The sequence below is a fragment of the Lepidochelys kempii genome, chromosome 14 (genome assembly GCF_965140285.1).
Source record: "Lepidochelys kempii isolate rLepKem1 chromosome 14, rLepKem1.hap1, whole genome shotgun sequence".
NCBI lineage: Eukaryota > Metazoa > Chordata > Testudines > Cheloniidae > Lepidochelys > Lepidochelys kempii.
In genome coordinates, this window is record NC_136393.1 from 26,465,437 (window position 1) to 26,480,473 (window position 15,037).

The 15,037-nt window shown below is 50.2% G+C and overlaps 1 protein-coding gene across 11 annotated transcripts in view; it reads right to left on the reverse strand.

Moving 5' to 3' along the window:
• The window catches only part of MAP2K4 (mitogen-activated protein kinase kinase 4), a 169,692-nt gene extending 163,976 nt beyond the window's left edge, over nucleotides 1-5,716 (reverse strand). For 2 of the 11 annotated variants that reach the window (XR_012154740.2, XM_073310264.2), the window contains exon 1: nucleotides 5,092-5,253. Coding sequence is in view for 10 of the 11 variants with exons in the window: in XM_073310264.2 (XP_073166365.2) it covers nucleotides 5,092-5,215 (124 nt within the window). In the remaining variant the exon portion in view is untranslated. Of the gene's footprint in view, nucleotides 1-5,091; nucleotides 5,254-5,410 lie in introns of those variants that run through there. The other 9 variants (XM_073310273.2, XM_073310261.2, XM_073310266.2 and 6 more) reach the window with 7 other exon arrangements.
• Nucleotides 5,717-15,037: the final 9,321 nt, after the last annotated feature.

Consider the following 15,037-nt stretch of genomic DNA (forward strand, 5'->3'; position numbering starts at 1 on the left):
GTGTGTATGAAGTTTACCTCAGCATGACATAGGTATGTTTCCATAGGTGTGGAAAGTGAATGAATCTTTATTATTCTCCAACACATGGTGACTGCTGCTAACATTCAGAGATAGTAGCAATAGATTCATTTGCATTGTTATAGCACAGAAAGCAATCATTACAAGGTTCCTACCACAGTAAAAAAAAAACAATTCCAGGCTCAGCTGATTTCTGCTTCACACATTACTGTGGCTCATTGTTGAAATGCTCCTTCAAAGCCTCCCTGTTCCAAATAGATCCCTGTTGAGCCCCTCTGAGAGCCCTGGTATCTGGCTGCTCAAAATCAGCAGACAGCTGTTCAACTTCCAGACCGCACCCATGGGGAAACTTCTCCCCATTTGCTTCACAGATATTATGAAGCTCACAGTAGGCAGCTATGACCATGGGGATATTGCCCTCACTGAGGTCTAACCTCCTGAGGAGACAGCACCAGGAGACAGCACCTTTAAGCAGCCAAATGCACATTCAACAGTCATTCTGCACCTGCTGCCCCTGTTGTTGAAGCACTCCTTCTTGCTGTCAGGCATGCCGGTGTACAGCCTCATGAGCCACAGCAGCTAGGGGTAGATTGGGTCTCCCAGGATTACTATTTGCATTTCCACATCCCCAGTGGTAATCCTCTGGTCTGGAAAGAAAGTCCCTGCTTGCAGCTTTCTGTACAGGCCTGTGTTTCTAAAGATACATGCATCATGCACCTTCTCTGACCAGCCCATGTTGATGTCGGTGAAATGACCCCAGTGATCCACAGCGCTCGCAATACCAGAGAAAAGTAGCCCTTTCTGTTGAAGTACTCCGTCAAAAGGTTGTCTGGTGCCAAAATAGGGATATGCATGCCATCTATCGCCCCACCACAGTTAGGGAATCCCACTGCTGAAAAGCTATCCACTATTTCACGTACATTACCCAAAGTCACAGTCCTTCATAGCAGAAGGCAATTAATGGCCCTGCAAACTTGCATCACAGCAACCCTCAACTGTGGATGTCCCAACTGCAAACTGATTGCAACTGATCGGTAGCAGCGTGGCATTGCCAGCTTCCACCTAGCAATTGCCACTCGCTTCTCCTCCATGAATGCAGCTCTCATTTTGGTGTCCTTGCGCCGGAGGGCAGAGGTGAGCTCTGCACATAGTTCCAGGAAGGTGGTTTTGCACATCCAGAAGTTCTGCAGCCATTGCTCACCATCTCATACCTGCATAATGATGCAATCGCACCACTCAGTGCTTGTTTCTCGAGCCCAGAACTGACGGTCCACCACGTGCAGCTGCTCCGTGAATGCTAACAGCAATCTTGAATTGTTTCTTTCCATGGCACACTGTAAGCCAGACACCAAGGCATCGTCATCAGACATTCAACTCATAAAATACTGCAGGATCAGGTGTGTTGTGTTCATAATGCTCACCACAGTACTGGAGAGCAGTGCAGGATCCATGCTTTCTAAGAGAGATGGCGGATGCACAAGTTACCGGGGCTGTTGAAAGTGGCATTAAATATACTAGGAAGCCCATGGAATGATGGGACAGAGAAAACTATATCATGGGATACTGAAACTGCCCCCCTGAGGCATTGCAAACCCTTCCCAAAACACCCTGGGGCAGATGGTGGCAAGTTGCACAGTGTGATAGCTACCCAAGGTGCACTGCTCTCTGTGTCAATGCAAGAGCTGCCACTGTGAACACACTCCTCAGAAAAAAGGACATGCAACAGCAGTTTAATTACAACGGTGGCTATATGTCAACCTAACTTAAGTCAACTTAACTTTATAATGTAGACATTGCCCAAGTCTCTAATTTTTGCTAGGGGTAGAGCAAAAAAAAAAAATTGTAACCCTCAAACATTGACAAAAAGACCTGCTACCTTACCCTACAGTAACACTATGAAAAGCTGAAATGTTAGCCACAACCAAAATAAGAGACTAATATTTTAACCATAAGTTGATGATTGAAGTATTCTTAGTCTATTTTCCCAAAGCAAATATTAAGGTAACAGACAAAAGAAACAAGAGGGATCAAGAAATAAAGAACAGCTCAGTGAATGGGGATGTAATCACTAGGAGCCAAATCAGAACTGCTCCTCCCCAATCCAGCAAGAGACTGGCTGATAAAGTGTGACATAAGTCTTGTTTACTCACAGAAATTACACTAATTTAACTATATCAGTTTCCATTTGGTTTGTTACTGAATTAACAAAGAACAAGACACTGCAGTATCTATCCAGAAACAAACTTGGGGCTACAAAAATAGGTTATGTTTCAAAACGTTAGATAATGCAAATTTAAACACAATTTTGTACCTAGTGCAGAAAGGTTGTGTTTAAGAACATATTAATGGGCTATGGACAACCATAAAGAGACCCCAACATTTACCACGATCAGCTAAGGTTTTTAAACGTCACTGCCTTTGTGCCCACTAGATACTAAGTGGTGTGTAAATACACATTACTTAAAGCATGTTAGCTAATATCTTAAAACACAACCTATTTGCCTAGTCTGGACATGCCCTCAGGAAAGTGACATTTGGGCAGAGGCTACAAGTCAGCACTTACAATGTTCAGTTTACTAGGGTTACAGTTCTTAGGTCAACTGACGACCTATTCTTTATCTGGCTTTTTATTAAGAAACCAGTTTCTAAATAAAACTGTACCCACAATTAGACCTTGTTTTCTGAGCCCTTGTGTTGGAAAATGAGGGATGCATTGAGCCTGGCTTCTCCCAGTACTAGTTTCCAACTATACTCATGGAGGGGCAAAATGTATGCCCATTTTTCCCTTCCAGCCACAGCGTTTGTGCAGCACACATGCCACTGGAAATTCTACAGGAAATAACTGCAGCCTAAACTAACACAAGAAAAGAAAAGCCTCATGCTCTGCATCAGATCAACCGAACATTCTGGGAGATCCCAGTTTAAACCTTTGCCCAGAATGGTGGGCAAAGAACAGCCAGACTGGGATGAGTCACTTGCCACAAGAAATATTTAAGAAGGAGACAGAACACTGATCTAATAAGGTACAGGTTAAACCTCTCTAATCCTGCACTCCCTGGTCCAGCAATACCTGTGGTCCGGCATAGGCGCCAACTCCATGGGTGCTCCAGGGCTGGAGCATCCACGGGGAAAAATTAGTGGGCGCGGAGCATCTACCAGCACCAAGCTCCCCCCTCTGTAACCCTCCCCCCCGTCTCTCGCGTGCCCGTGCTTACCAACTCCTGCTCCTCCCTCCCAGTGCTTCCGGAGCGCCACGAACAGGTGATTCGCGGCGTTCAAGCTCCGGGAGGGAGGGGGAGGATGTGGGGCCAGCAGCTGGGACCCCAGGTGGGGGGTCAGCATCCCAGGCGGCCGCGAGACCCCCGAGCAGGGGGTCCTGCTGGGTGCAAAGCCTGGGGGTGCTACAGCACCCCCCGCATCCCTACTTCCCGCACCTACGGAGACCCACTGGCACTAACCTCCCATGGTTTGGCTAATTCTCTGATTCGGTACTGGTCAGGTCCCAAAGGTGTCGTACTAGAGAGGGTCAACCTGAATAAAATCCAGACTAAAACTTGCCTACCTTTGGCAAATGTTCACTTGTTTATATACTTTAACTCAATGACTCTTCAGCTGCAGAGCTTACATGTGTTAGTGGGAGGAAAATGCAGGTCCTACATCAAAATAACCTGCTGCAGCAGAACTATGGGAAAGGATCGGTGCCATGTCTAACCTGCACATTCATGCTTAAAACAAAAATCAAGAGCCTATTTGCTATTCATGTAGTTACCGAATAAAAGGATAGGAGTCTGAAATGAGAAGTGAATGCCTTCCCAAGAAGAATGGCTACTTTCTTATTGTTTAGAGCAGTGCTTCTCAAGCTATCTGATGTGGGGGACGTGCAATTTTTTTTTCCAATGTGTGCGCAGACTGGCAGCCGATGGCTCGCGGACCAGCACCAGTCCACAGACCACCACTTTGAGTAGCACTGGTTTAGAGATCTTCAGAGACAGTCAAAACACCACTAGCAGGATCTAGTTGCCCCTAAAGAGGAGTATGTTCAAACATATGTAACAGCTTTCAAGCTACATTAAGTGTGTATTTCTGAGCCTTGAGCACCACCTCTCAGAGTAGGAGACAAGGCTCCAACATCTGCTCAGATTTACATGGTAAAAACAGCATTTTCTCTGCTAGCCACTAATGTGTAGAAGGCAAGTGGAGGTGGTATGCAGTCACTGAATAGCACAGCACTGCCAGCACAGGCATCTGGACCCGCTCCCCCCCCCCATCACTTCCCAAAGCAGTCACCAAACACAGGTAGGGAGCAACCCCTGCGCACTCAAACACCCCTAGCCCTAGGGAAAACAGCACACCGAAACAACCCCCAGCACACTCAGCCACCCCGCCCCCAGACTGACTCCCCCTTCAATGCTTCTGGCACACTCACCTCAGTCTTCCCTCTGACACACACACTGCGGGCACACTCGAGTATGCCCCTGCACACACACACATTCACACAGCAGGCAAACTTGCACCCCCCCGCACCTGGCAGGCACACTTGCACCCCCGTACTCATGCACGCGCACCATGGGCACACTTACGCACACATCTGCATGCGCACCCTGTGGGCACACTTGCGCCCCCACACACACACTTACACCCTACAGGCACATTCCCCCACCCTGTGGGCATACATCCACACACTGCAGACACACTCGTGACCCCCATACACACACTCATGTACCCTTGCACACATTTGCACACTTGTGCCAAACACACACACCCCCGCACCCTGCGGGCACACTCACACACCCCCTCACAGTCACTCACCCTGTGAACGCACACACACCCCCGTACCCGCCCCACACACCCCCACACCCTGAGGGCACACTCACACCCCATTGCCCCTGTGGGCATACATCCACACGCGCACACACACTGCGGGCACACTCCCGTCCCCTCCCCCATACACACACACACACACACACTACGGGCACACTCCCGTCCCCCATCCCTCCCCCTACACACGCTCGGGCCCTTCCCCCAGCCTGCCGCCCCCTCCGCGCAATCCCGGGCTCATGGCCGCCGCAGCACCTGAGGCCTCTCGGCCCGGAGCGCGGCCCCCAGGGCGGGAGTCGGACGCTTCCCTCTCGGGGCCGCTGGCCGGGCGCCCGTCGCGAGGGCTGCGCGGCGCCCCGGCCCTCGCCTCACAGGCCATCGCGGTTCGGCGGGCCCTCCCGCCGCTGAGCAAGGGAGCGCCCGGCCGAGCCGGGGCCTAGCCGGACCCGAGCTGCCGGCCCCACCGGACCGACCAGGGCGGCCCGGAAGCGGCCGGGCCGAGGTGGGGAGCCCGGGCCGGGCGCGCCGTTGCGATGGGACCGAGCGGGCGGGGCCTGGCGCGGGGGTCGCTCACCCTGCATGCTGCTGACCGCCGTGTGCGCCTGGGAGCCCGGAGTGCTGCTCCCGCTGCTGGAGCCGGAGCCGGAGCCGCTGCTGGGGCTGGGAGTCGCCATTGTGCGCGCCAGACACGGAGCAGCGCGGAGGCTGCAATGCAGCAGGGACCCTCCCAGGCAGGACACCTAGAGCCCCGACTCCGTATAGCAGGCGCCTGAGCCTGCCCGTCCGCCTGTCCGTCCCCCGGGCTGGGGCTGCCGGCTTAACCCCTCCCAGTCCCACGCAGGACACCTAGAGCCGGGTGCCGGGCAGGCGCTGAGTCGGCCCGTCCGTCCCCCTGGCAGCGGGAGTTCGCGGAGCCCCCGAAAGGGATCTGCGGCCAGCGCGTCTGGGCTTCCTCCGTGTCCAGCGAGCCCGAGCCCTGCTACTGCCTTCGCAAGGAAGGGAGAATCTCCTGGCCAGATTCTAGCCCAGGGTCGCTTATTAGTGTCTTGGCTGCAAGTGGTCTCGTCCCCTGGGGCAAGAGATTCACACAACTGGACATGGCTGATTCCTCTGCAGCCCCGACTCTGCGGGTTTCACACTAGGTTATGGTCCAAGAGGACTTCTGGACCAAGTCACTCCCGAGGACGAAGAGAGGAAGCTGCTTACCTTGTAATTCATCAACCCACTCACCTCTTAGGTTCCATATATTCCCTCTCTATCCCTGCCCTTCTTGTTACCCCTTTCTCTTCCCAGTCTCCTGCTACCTCTGGAATGGCCAAGGAAGGTCACTGTCATCCACCACCTATTCCTTCCCTGCTCCCTCCATCTCCTAGCACTGCTGGAAACCTACCTCACACACATCCCACACACACTACCTCTGCAGCTGCACTCTCATTTTTTCACACACACCACATGTCACCCCCTAAGGGCCACTATATGGATGTCAGACTCCTCTCCTCTCCTCCCCTCCCGCCCTACACTTCCAGCCCCTTGCGCCATCTCTTCCTTCATTTCTTTGGGACTACTCTCCATATAGCTGTCACCTACTCCCCCTTTATTTCTCCCCAGATGCCTTCTTTCTAGTTCTCCCTTTTCCTCTCTTAGTCTCCCATCCGTGTTGACACCCTGTCTGACCCAAACCATGAAATGCCTGATTCCTTGTCCTTATCTGCTCTTCTGATCTTCACCTATGTTCTCTGCCACACTCAAAATGGCCACTAAACTTTGTTTTCATCAGAAACTGGTATATCTGAATTCCTTCACTGTTACTGCCTGTTTAGCATCCCTTTCCATGAGGCCTTCCATAACATCCAATCTAGTGATATCCATTACTTCTCTGCCAACCTCAGCCCTTCTTCCCAACTCTTTCATTCTTTACTTAATTCCATTGTTATTCGTTCTCTCTTCTCTGACTCCAACACCCTTCACTCACTCTAAAGTATGCCTTGTTAAACCATAGCCCTATCATGGGACAACAGTGTGGCCTAGTGACTAGAGCACTGGACTGGGACTCAGGAGACCTGTGTTCTAGTTCCAACTCTTTCCTTGGGTGATTGTGGGCAAGCCAGTGCATCTCTCTGTATTTCCATCCCCCATTTATAAAAGAGGGATAACTATACTATCCTCCTTTGCAAAGCACTTTGAGATCTATTGCTGAAAACCGCTATTTAAGACTTGGGTATTATTATTAACTCACTCCCAGCATTCTCTTCCTCCACTGCTAAGGGAGCTGCAGGAAGGGAGAAAAGAAGGAGCTGACGGAGGGACAATGAGGTAAGGTGGAAGAATGATCAATTGTAGCAGTGGGAGGCCTGGACTCAACTGATTAGCTGGGGACACTTACTTCCCTTCCTGGCCATGAGGCAAGGGCCATCACCTTTTATGCAACTTGCTCCCCTGACCTCTCACTGCCCCTCAGCCCCTGCAACGTCAGCATTTCACTGTGTGCTTTTCCCCTTACTCACTGCCTAGGGGAAGTAGTTCCTTGCCAGGGTTGTCCTCTCCCCTCCCCTCCCAAACCAGAGCAGCACCAGCAGGGCCCTTGTGACTCCCCTCTTAGGTTGGGGCATGGGTGCAGGAGTGCTGGGCCAACCTGTTCTTGTCACCAAGGGGGGGAGCAGGCACAGAAAGAACTGAGCAGATCAGCCATGCACATGCCTTCTGCTTCCCTTCTGTGGAGTAGGGGTGGGCAGAGGTACACACTTGTCCCATGATGGGAGGGAGGGGAAGGGAGCACAGCTAGCCCTAAACTGACCTTTTTCAGCTCCTCTCCCCTTGCCCCACCCCCCATTGACAATGGTATGGACCAATCAGCTCTCCTTGCCTATCCCCATCTGACATTTCCTGGCAGGGGCAAGCGCTGCCTGCTGCAGCTGGCTCTGGCTGCCCTTCCCTTCTGGGTCGGGGGAACAGTGCCACAGCACTGTGGGCCACAAGAGATCAGAAATCATGAGTCAGCCCCAATCCCTGAGCCGTTCACAGTGCTGACACTGTGTATTTGGTCTGTTGTGTGCTGGGTGCTCCCATGCCCTCCCCCGGGTGGGGGGAGTGATAATCAGTGCTGCCAGTGCCCCCAGCTGCACTGGGGAGGGGATTTTGGCCCCTGCTGCAGGAGTTCTCACCCTAATCTGCCCATCCTGCCCAACAATGAATGTTCCCCCCCTGCAGCTTCCCCCCTGAACGCCCAGGAGTTCATCCCCCACAGCCCCTCTCTGCTCCTCCGGGGGCTCTTTGCCCTGCCCCCCCCAGGTCTGGGGGCTGCAGCAGGGTTCCCTCTCCCTGTTCCAGACTTGGGGACTCCAGGAGCCCCTCTGCCCCGGTCCAGGCAGGAGCTGCAAGGCAGGGAGAGGGGAAGAGGAACTGTCCCATCCCTATTCCTCACAGGGAGGGGGGCAGGGCTGCCCAGAGCAGCTGCGTTCTTTATCTCCCCCTCCTCTCCTGTGAGGACAGCTCTGGCTGCTGAGGGAAGGGGGAGCTCTGTCCGCAGCAGATCTGATTGGTTGCTCACCCACAGGACGTGGGCTAGTGGGGGAGGCAGCCAATCAGCATGTAAAATTTGCTGGAGGGATGGAGGTCCTTGTCTCATCACAGTTGGGATCCAGCAATGACCAATCCTGTTGCCCCACAAATGTAACAAGAGTTGGTGATGCTACTGCAGGTCTGGTGGGAATTTCCCCATAAGCTAGGCTCCTTGATGACTCTTAGAAGACCCTGGAACACTTTGGTCCATGGGGAAATCCCATAAAGCGGCAGACCTGGCTGGAAGAGTCCCTGTGACTACGCTGACTTCCTCCCCTACCAGTTTTTTCTCTCCTCCTTCAGCTCCACCATCTCCCTGGCCAAACATTTCCTGTCCCTCAGTGCACCCCATGAAAAAATCTTCATGCATTATTTGCTGTCTTTGACTCCTTCCTTGTTAGCCTCCCACTTTCACCCTGTCCCCCTTCCCTGCTCCTTGCAAAGGATTGTGCTGACTTCTTTAAATAGAAAATTGGCAAATGCTTGGGACTGGAGGGGATTCGGAATAATCAGTGTAAGACTTATGGCCAGAAGCTACAGAGGGGAAAGGGGTCTCTAATCCTTTTGATGAAAAGAGAAGTTGTGGCCATAGAAAGCTTCATTTGCATAGGCTACCAATCCATAGTTCCTGGTGACTCATGGGGAGTCACCATAACTATACATAAAATTGGATTTGAGGGGCTCCCAGAGAAGGGGAAAAGTTTCTACCTTGTTGCAAAGTACTCACTTCCAAGCACCCAGGACAAGTGCAAGCATTCTAAGCCATGTTGGTTCCCCTCTCATGGCTCCCCTTTGTGGCAAGAGGTGGCATAGACTGAAGATTTAGCTGTGATAGAAGTATGGTTGGTCTGTAATACTTTATGCATAGTGTATTGTGACCAGTTATTGGGAAGTTTACTGTACAAATATGTTGGTTTGGTTTAATAATATGCTGTTGGAAAAACAAGCAGGAAATTGGTCAGCTGCTCAAGATAACCATACATCTGTCAACTGTTAAGTTTGATGCTTGGCGGCTAGAAAGGGAGTTAGACTACTGCCAAAGTTACTGGAAGGGAAAAGGCATTTCACTCTTTATTTACATATAAATCATTTTGCTGTTTTCATTGTGTCACTACAGGGTAGAATCATATTGGTTGGGTGCCCTCACTGCATTTCCACACCATAACGTGGTAGGATTTTTTAAAAGTTTAACATTAACTCTGAATTTCCTAGTTTTATAATACTTGGTTTGGGGATAATTACAACAGCCCTGTAATTTATTATACATAGGGCCCTACCAAATTCACAGCCATGAAAAATGCATCACAGACTGTGAAATCTGGACACCCTGCCATGAAATCTGGTCTTCTGTGTGCTTTTACCCTATACTATACAGATTTCACAAGGGAGACCAACGTTTCTCAAATTGGGTGTCCTGAGCCAAAAGGAAGTTGCAGGGAGGTCACAAGGTTATTTTAGGGGGGTCATGGTATTGCCACCCTTACTTCTGTGTTGCCTGCAGAGCTGGGTGGCCAGAGAGCGGCAGCTGTTGGCCAGGCACCCAGCTCTGAAGGCAGCACCTTTCCAGCAGCAGCAGAGAAGTAAGGATGGCAATACCATACCAAGCCACCCTTACTTCTGCATTGCTGCCTTCAGAGTGGGCAGCCAGAGAGCGGCGACTGCTAACTGAGGGCCCAGCTCTGCAAGCAGCAACACAGAAGAAAGGGTGGTAATACCATACCATGCTATTCTTTCTTCTGCACTGCTGCTGGCAGCAGCTCTGCCTTCAGAGCTGGGTTCCTGACCAGCAGCTGCTGCTCTCCAGCTGCCCAGCTCTGAAGGCAGTGCTGCCGCCAGCAGCAGCAGATAAGTAAAGATATCAGTACCGTAACCCCTTCTACAATAATCCTGTGATCCCCCCCACAACTCCATTTTGGGTCAGGACCCCTAAAATTACAAAATCTTGAAATTTCAGATTTAAATAGCTGAAATAATGAAATTAACTATTTTAAAAATCCTATGACTGTGAAATTGACCAAAATGGACTGTGAATTTCCTAGGGTGCTAATTATACTCTCAATTATTGATATGTACTCTCACCCTTATTTCCATTTTAATGAATTTTTTTTTTTGCCTGGGATAAATAACGCAGGTAATTCTGCTTCCTTAAAGATTCATGTCACAGGATTCTCACTCCTGGGTGGGTCTCATGCTTCCCTCAGTCCTGCAGGAAACTACTTTAGTTCATATGATTTGGGGATCTCTGAGGTTTCTGGTGTCTGCCTCTTTTGGATCTGCCCTACTGAGTACTCTTCAACCCCAGGTACCTCAGCAGCTCCTAAACATTCCAGCAATTCTTTTTAAGACTGGGAGGCAAGAGCTCCCCGTAAACATTGCATTACATATAATCACAAGGAATTCTCACTCTCTGTCATCATCCTGCTCCCTCCCCCTCTCGTTCTCTATACAGTACAAGGGGAAAATAAAAAAGGCACAAAGACTAGTTGATGGGGGAGTTTAGGCTCCCCTACCTCAGAAACAAGTTATGTGTGCATGAGGGACTGAAGGGTTCTTCTTCAGAGGTCAATGTAAGTGACAGAGTTTTGCAAAGTAAGATGTGAGAGTATTTCACTGCTTTTCCTAAAATCCTGATTCAAAAGTTATCTGAGGCAAGCAGTCTAAAGATATGTCTACACAGCAATGTAAGCATGAGCTTGAGCCCAGACTCAAGCCTAACTCCCCTTGCATCCACAAACCAGTTTTATTAATCTAGGGCTCAAACCTAGGGTCCCAGGCCCCTGCAGGGCTGGAGGGTCCGAGCCACTGTTAAGCTGGGATCTAGGGTCCGAGCTTTATTGCTTTCTTGTGTGCACACAGCCCCAGAAGTCTTCCAGATGTATCCCAGAGTTCCTTGGGGCAACTTCCTTAGTCCTCTCTATGCCGACAATCTGCAGTGCTGTCTATTGCACTCTATTGCAAATCGAAGCCACGCCTCCCTTTGCAAACAGCCTGCACCCGGCAGCTCAGATCAGCGTTAACGCATTGTCTGCTGAACACCACCAGTCTGCATACACACTACCAGAGATCTTGCAGAGTTTTCAATGGAGACTGATCAGAACAAGCTTTTTGCAAAGAAAGCTGCTTCCTGGTGACAAGCGCACAGCCAGATTTTGATGCACGCTGCCGGGGCACCCCTGCATATGCAGACTTAGGGAAGGCAGGGAGGGCAAGAGAGCAGAATGGGGACTAAGCAGCTTCCCTGCAGGGACTGGGAGCAGCGGAGCTCCCGGCTCAGCATGGTGATAGAAGGGATGACCTCAGCTGCTCTTGCTCCCTGCACGGCAGCCGCTTTGTCCCACTCTGTTCTCTGTCCCTTGTTCCCGGGGGCCCCTGCTCTCCCTGGTGCTGCGTGTTCAGAAATGCCTAGCCAATGTGCACTGTCAGGGTGGTGAGTGGGAGCCAGCCCAAAACTTCCCTACAGCCTCCCAGGGATCACTTATCCCTGCCCTGCCCTGCCCTCCCATCCCACCCCCCTGGGGTACGGCCGGGGCAGGGATAAGGTATTCCTGGGGGTGCTGGAGCACACTGCACCCCAAGTACTGGGGATGCTTTTCATCACTCCGCAGCTAGCAGCATCCAGGCTGGGGTGTATGTGTCTTTTTCCTCTGAAACCTGCATTTTATGTCAAACGTCAAAACTAACAGACAAAAATAAATAAAAACCCAACTAACCAAAAACACATTCACTGAACATTTAAAAATTTCATTTAAAAATTAAAAGTTGAAAAGTTTCATTTTAATAGTTCGGCAGCCCTGGAGACTGATGTCCTAATTATCCTCAAAACAGGTGCACATGGGCATTTTCCTGCCAATGTGACTCAGCGTAGAGGGGGAGAGCCTGATTCTCAGATCAGATCAGCGGGTCTCAAACTTCATTGCATCATGACCCCCTTCTGACAACAAAAATTACTGCACGACCCTAGGAGTGGGGACCAAAGACTGCGCCTGCCCAAGCCCCACCGCCCCAGGCAGGGGGGCCAAAACTGAAGCCCAAGGGCTTCTGCCCTGGGTGGGGGACATGTAATCTTAGCCCTGGGTGGTGGGGTTTGGGCTTCAGCCCTGGGAGGTGGGGCTTGGGCTTGGGCTTCAGACTTGCTGGGGCCCAGGGCCAACACCAGCCTTGTGACCCTATTAAAATGGGGTCCCGACCCACTTTGGGGTCCCAACACACAGTTTGAGAAACCTTGGATTAGATGGTAGTTCAGTATAAAGCTTTCTACTGACACAGCCACCAAAAGAACTAATTACAGGAACTTCTCACTTAACATTGTAGTTATGTTCCTGAAAAATGTGACTTTAAGCAAAACGATGTTAAGCGAATCCAATTTCCCCATAAGACTTAATGTAAATGAGGAGGTTAGGTTCCAGGGAAATTTTTTTCACCAGACAAAAACTATATTATATATATATATATATACACACACACACACACAGAGTATAAGTTTTAAACAAACAATACTGATAGACAGTGATGATGATTGTGAAGCTTGGTTGAGGTGGAGGAGTCAGAGGGTGGGATATTTCCCAGGGAATGCCTTACTGTTAAATGATGAACTAGCAATTGGCTGAGCCCTCAAGGGTTAACTCTCACACTCTACATGGCAACAGGAAAGGAGAGAGGGCAGACAGAGACCCACACCCTGTGTGTGTTTGAGAGATAGAGATGCACATTTTCCCTTTAAATATGAAGAGTGGGGTCAGAAGTACACTGCCTTGTTAATTAGATCAGCAAGCTGAGACCCAACCGCAGTTGCTGCCTAAGGCAGCAGCTCCCTCTCTCCGTGTGTCCCCGCTGCTCTATGGAAGATGGGATACGCGGGGTGCAGGAGCAGGGGGGACACCCTGATATTAGCCCCCCTCTTCTTCCCCTCCCCCCCACACAGCAAGCAGGAGTCTGGAGGAGCAGCTCCCAGGCAGAGGGCAGGAGCAGCACATGGCAGTGGAGGGAGGGACAGCTGAACTGCTGGCAATTGATAGCCTGCTGAGTAGCTGCTGCACAGGGAACTTAGGGGAGCGGGGAGCTGATAGGGGGGCTGCTAGTCCACGCTGGTTCCAACCACCCACCAGCTAGCTGCAACGGGCTACTCTTCCTGCAAGCAGTGGACAAAGCAGGCGACTGCCAAACAACGTTAGAAGGGAGCATTGCACAACTTTAAAGGAGCATGTTCCCTAATTGATCAGCAAGGAGACAACGTTAACCGGGATGACTTTAAGCGAGGAGCTCCTTTATGCAGTTTATGTACTCATGTGCTCCTTCTGTACCCGAGTTCCATCAGTTAGGAAACAGGGTGGGCACAAGTGTTTTCCCACAGTGCAACACATGCATAGGGCTAGAGTGATGATGGGGGGGCGGCACCAGGCACTCTGGGAGAGGGTTACTTTGACTCAGGTCTGTGCACTGCACTGTGGATGCCAGAGCCCTAGATTTGAGCACAGATCAGAAAATCCTTAACCTAGGGTTAAAATGCAGTGTAGACGCTCAAGCCCAGGTTTCCCTGACATGGTCAAATGATTTGAGTCCCACTAACTCTAAACTTACATTGCTGTGTAGACATATGCTCATTAATGGCTCTACCTCAGGTCAGGTCAATCATAGAAATACAGGGCTGGAAGGGACTTTGAAATGTTATGTAGTTCACCCCCATGGCACTGGGCAGAATAAAGTAAACCTAGACCATCACTGACAAGTGTTTGTCTAACCTGTTCTTAAAAATCTCCAATGATGGGGATTCCCTTGGAAGCCTGTTCCAGAGCTTATCTATCCTTATAGCTAGAAGCTATATCCTAATCTCTGACCTAAATCTCTCTTGCTAAACCCATTACATCTTGTCCTACCTTCAGTGAACATGGAGAAAAACTGATCATCGGCTTCTTTATAACAGCCCTTAACATGTTTGATGACTTGTCAGGTCTCCACTCAGTCTTCTTTTCTCAAGACTAACCGTGCCCAGGTATTTTAACCTTCCTCATAGGTCAGGTTTTCTAATCTTCTTATCATTTTTGTTGCTCTCCTCTGGACTCTCTCCAATTTCTCCACATCTTTCCTAAAGGGTGGCACCCAAACTTGGACACAGTACTCCAACTGAGGCCTCAGTGCTGAGTAGAGAGGGACAGTTTTCTCCCATGTTTTAAATATGACGTTCCCATTAATACACCCCAGAACGACGATAGTCTTTTTTGCAACTGCATCACATTGTTGAGTCATATTAAATTTGTGATCCACTGGAACCCCCAGATCCTTCTCAGCAGTACCACCACCTCGCCAGTTATTCCCCATTTTGTAGTTGTGCATTTCATTTTCCTGCCAAGTGAAATACTCTGCATTTTTCTTTATTTAATTTCTTCTTGTTGATTTCAGACCAATTCTCCAAATTGTCAAGGTCATTTTGAATTCTAATCCTGTCCTCCAAAGTGCTTGCAACCCCTCCCAGTTTGGTGTCATCTGCAAATTTTATAAGCATACTCTCCACTCCATTTTCCAAGTTATTAATTAAAATGTTTAATAGTACCAGACCCAGGGAGAGACCCCTGAGGGACCCGACTATTTTCCCAGCTTGACAGAGAACCATTGAGTCTGATTTTTCAACCAATTATGCACCCATTTT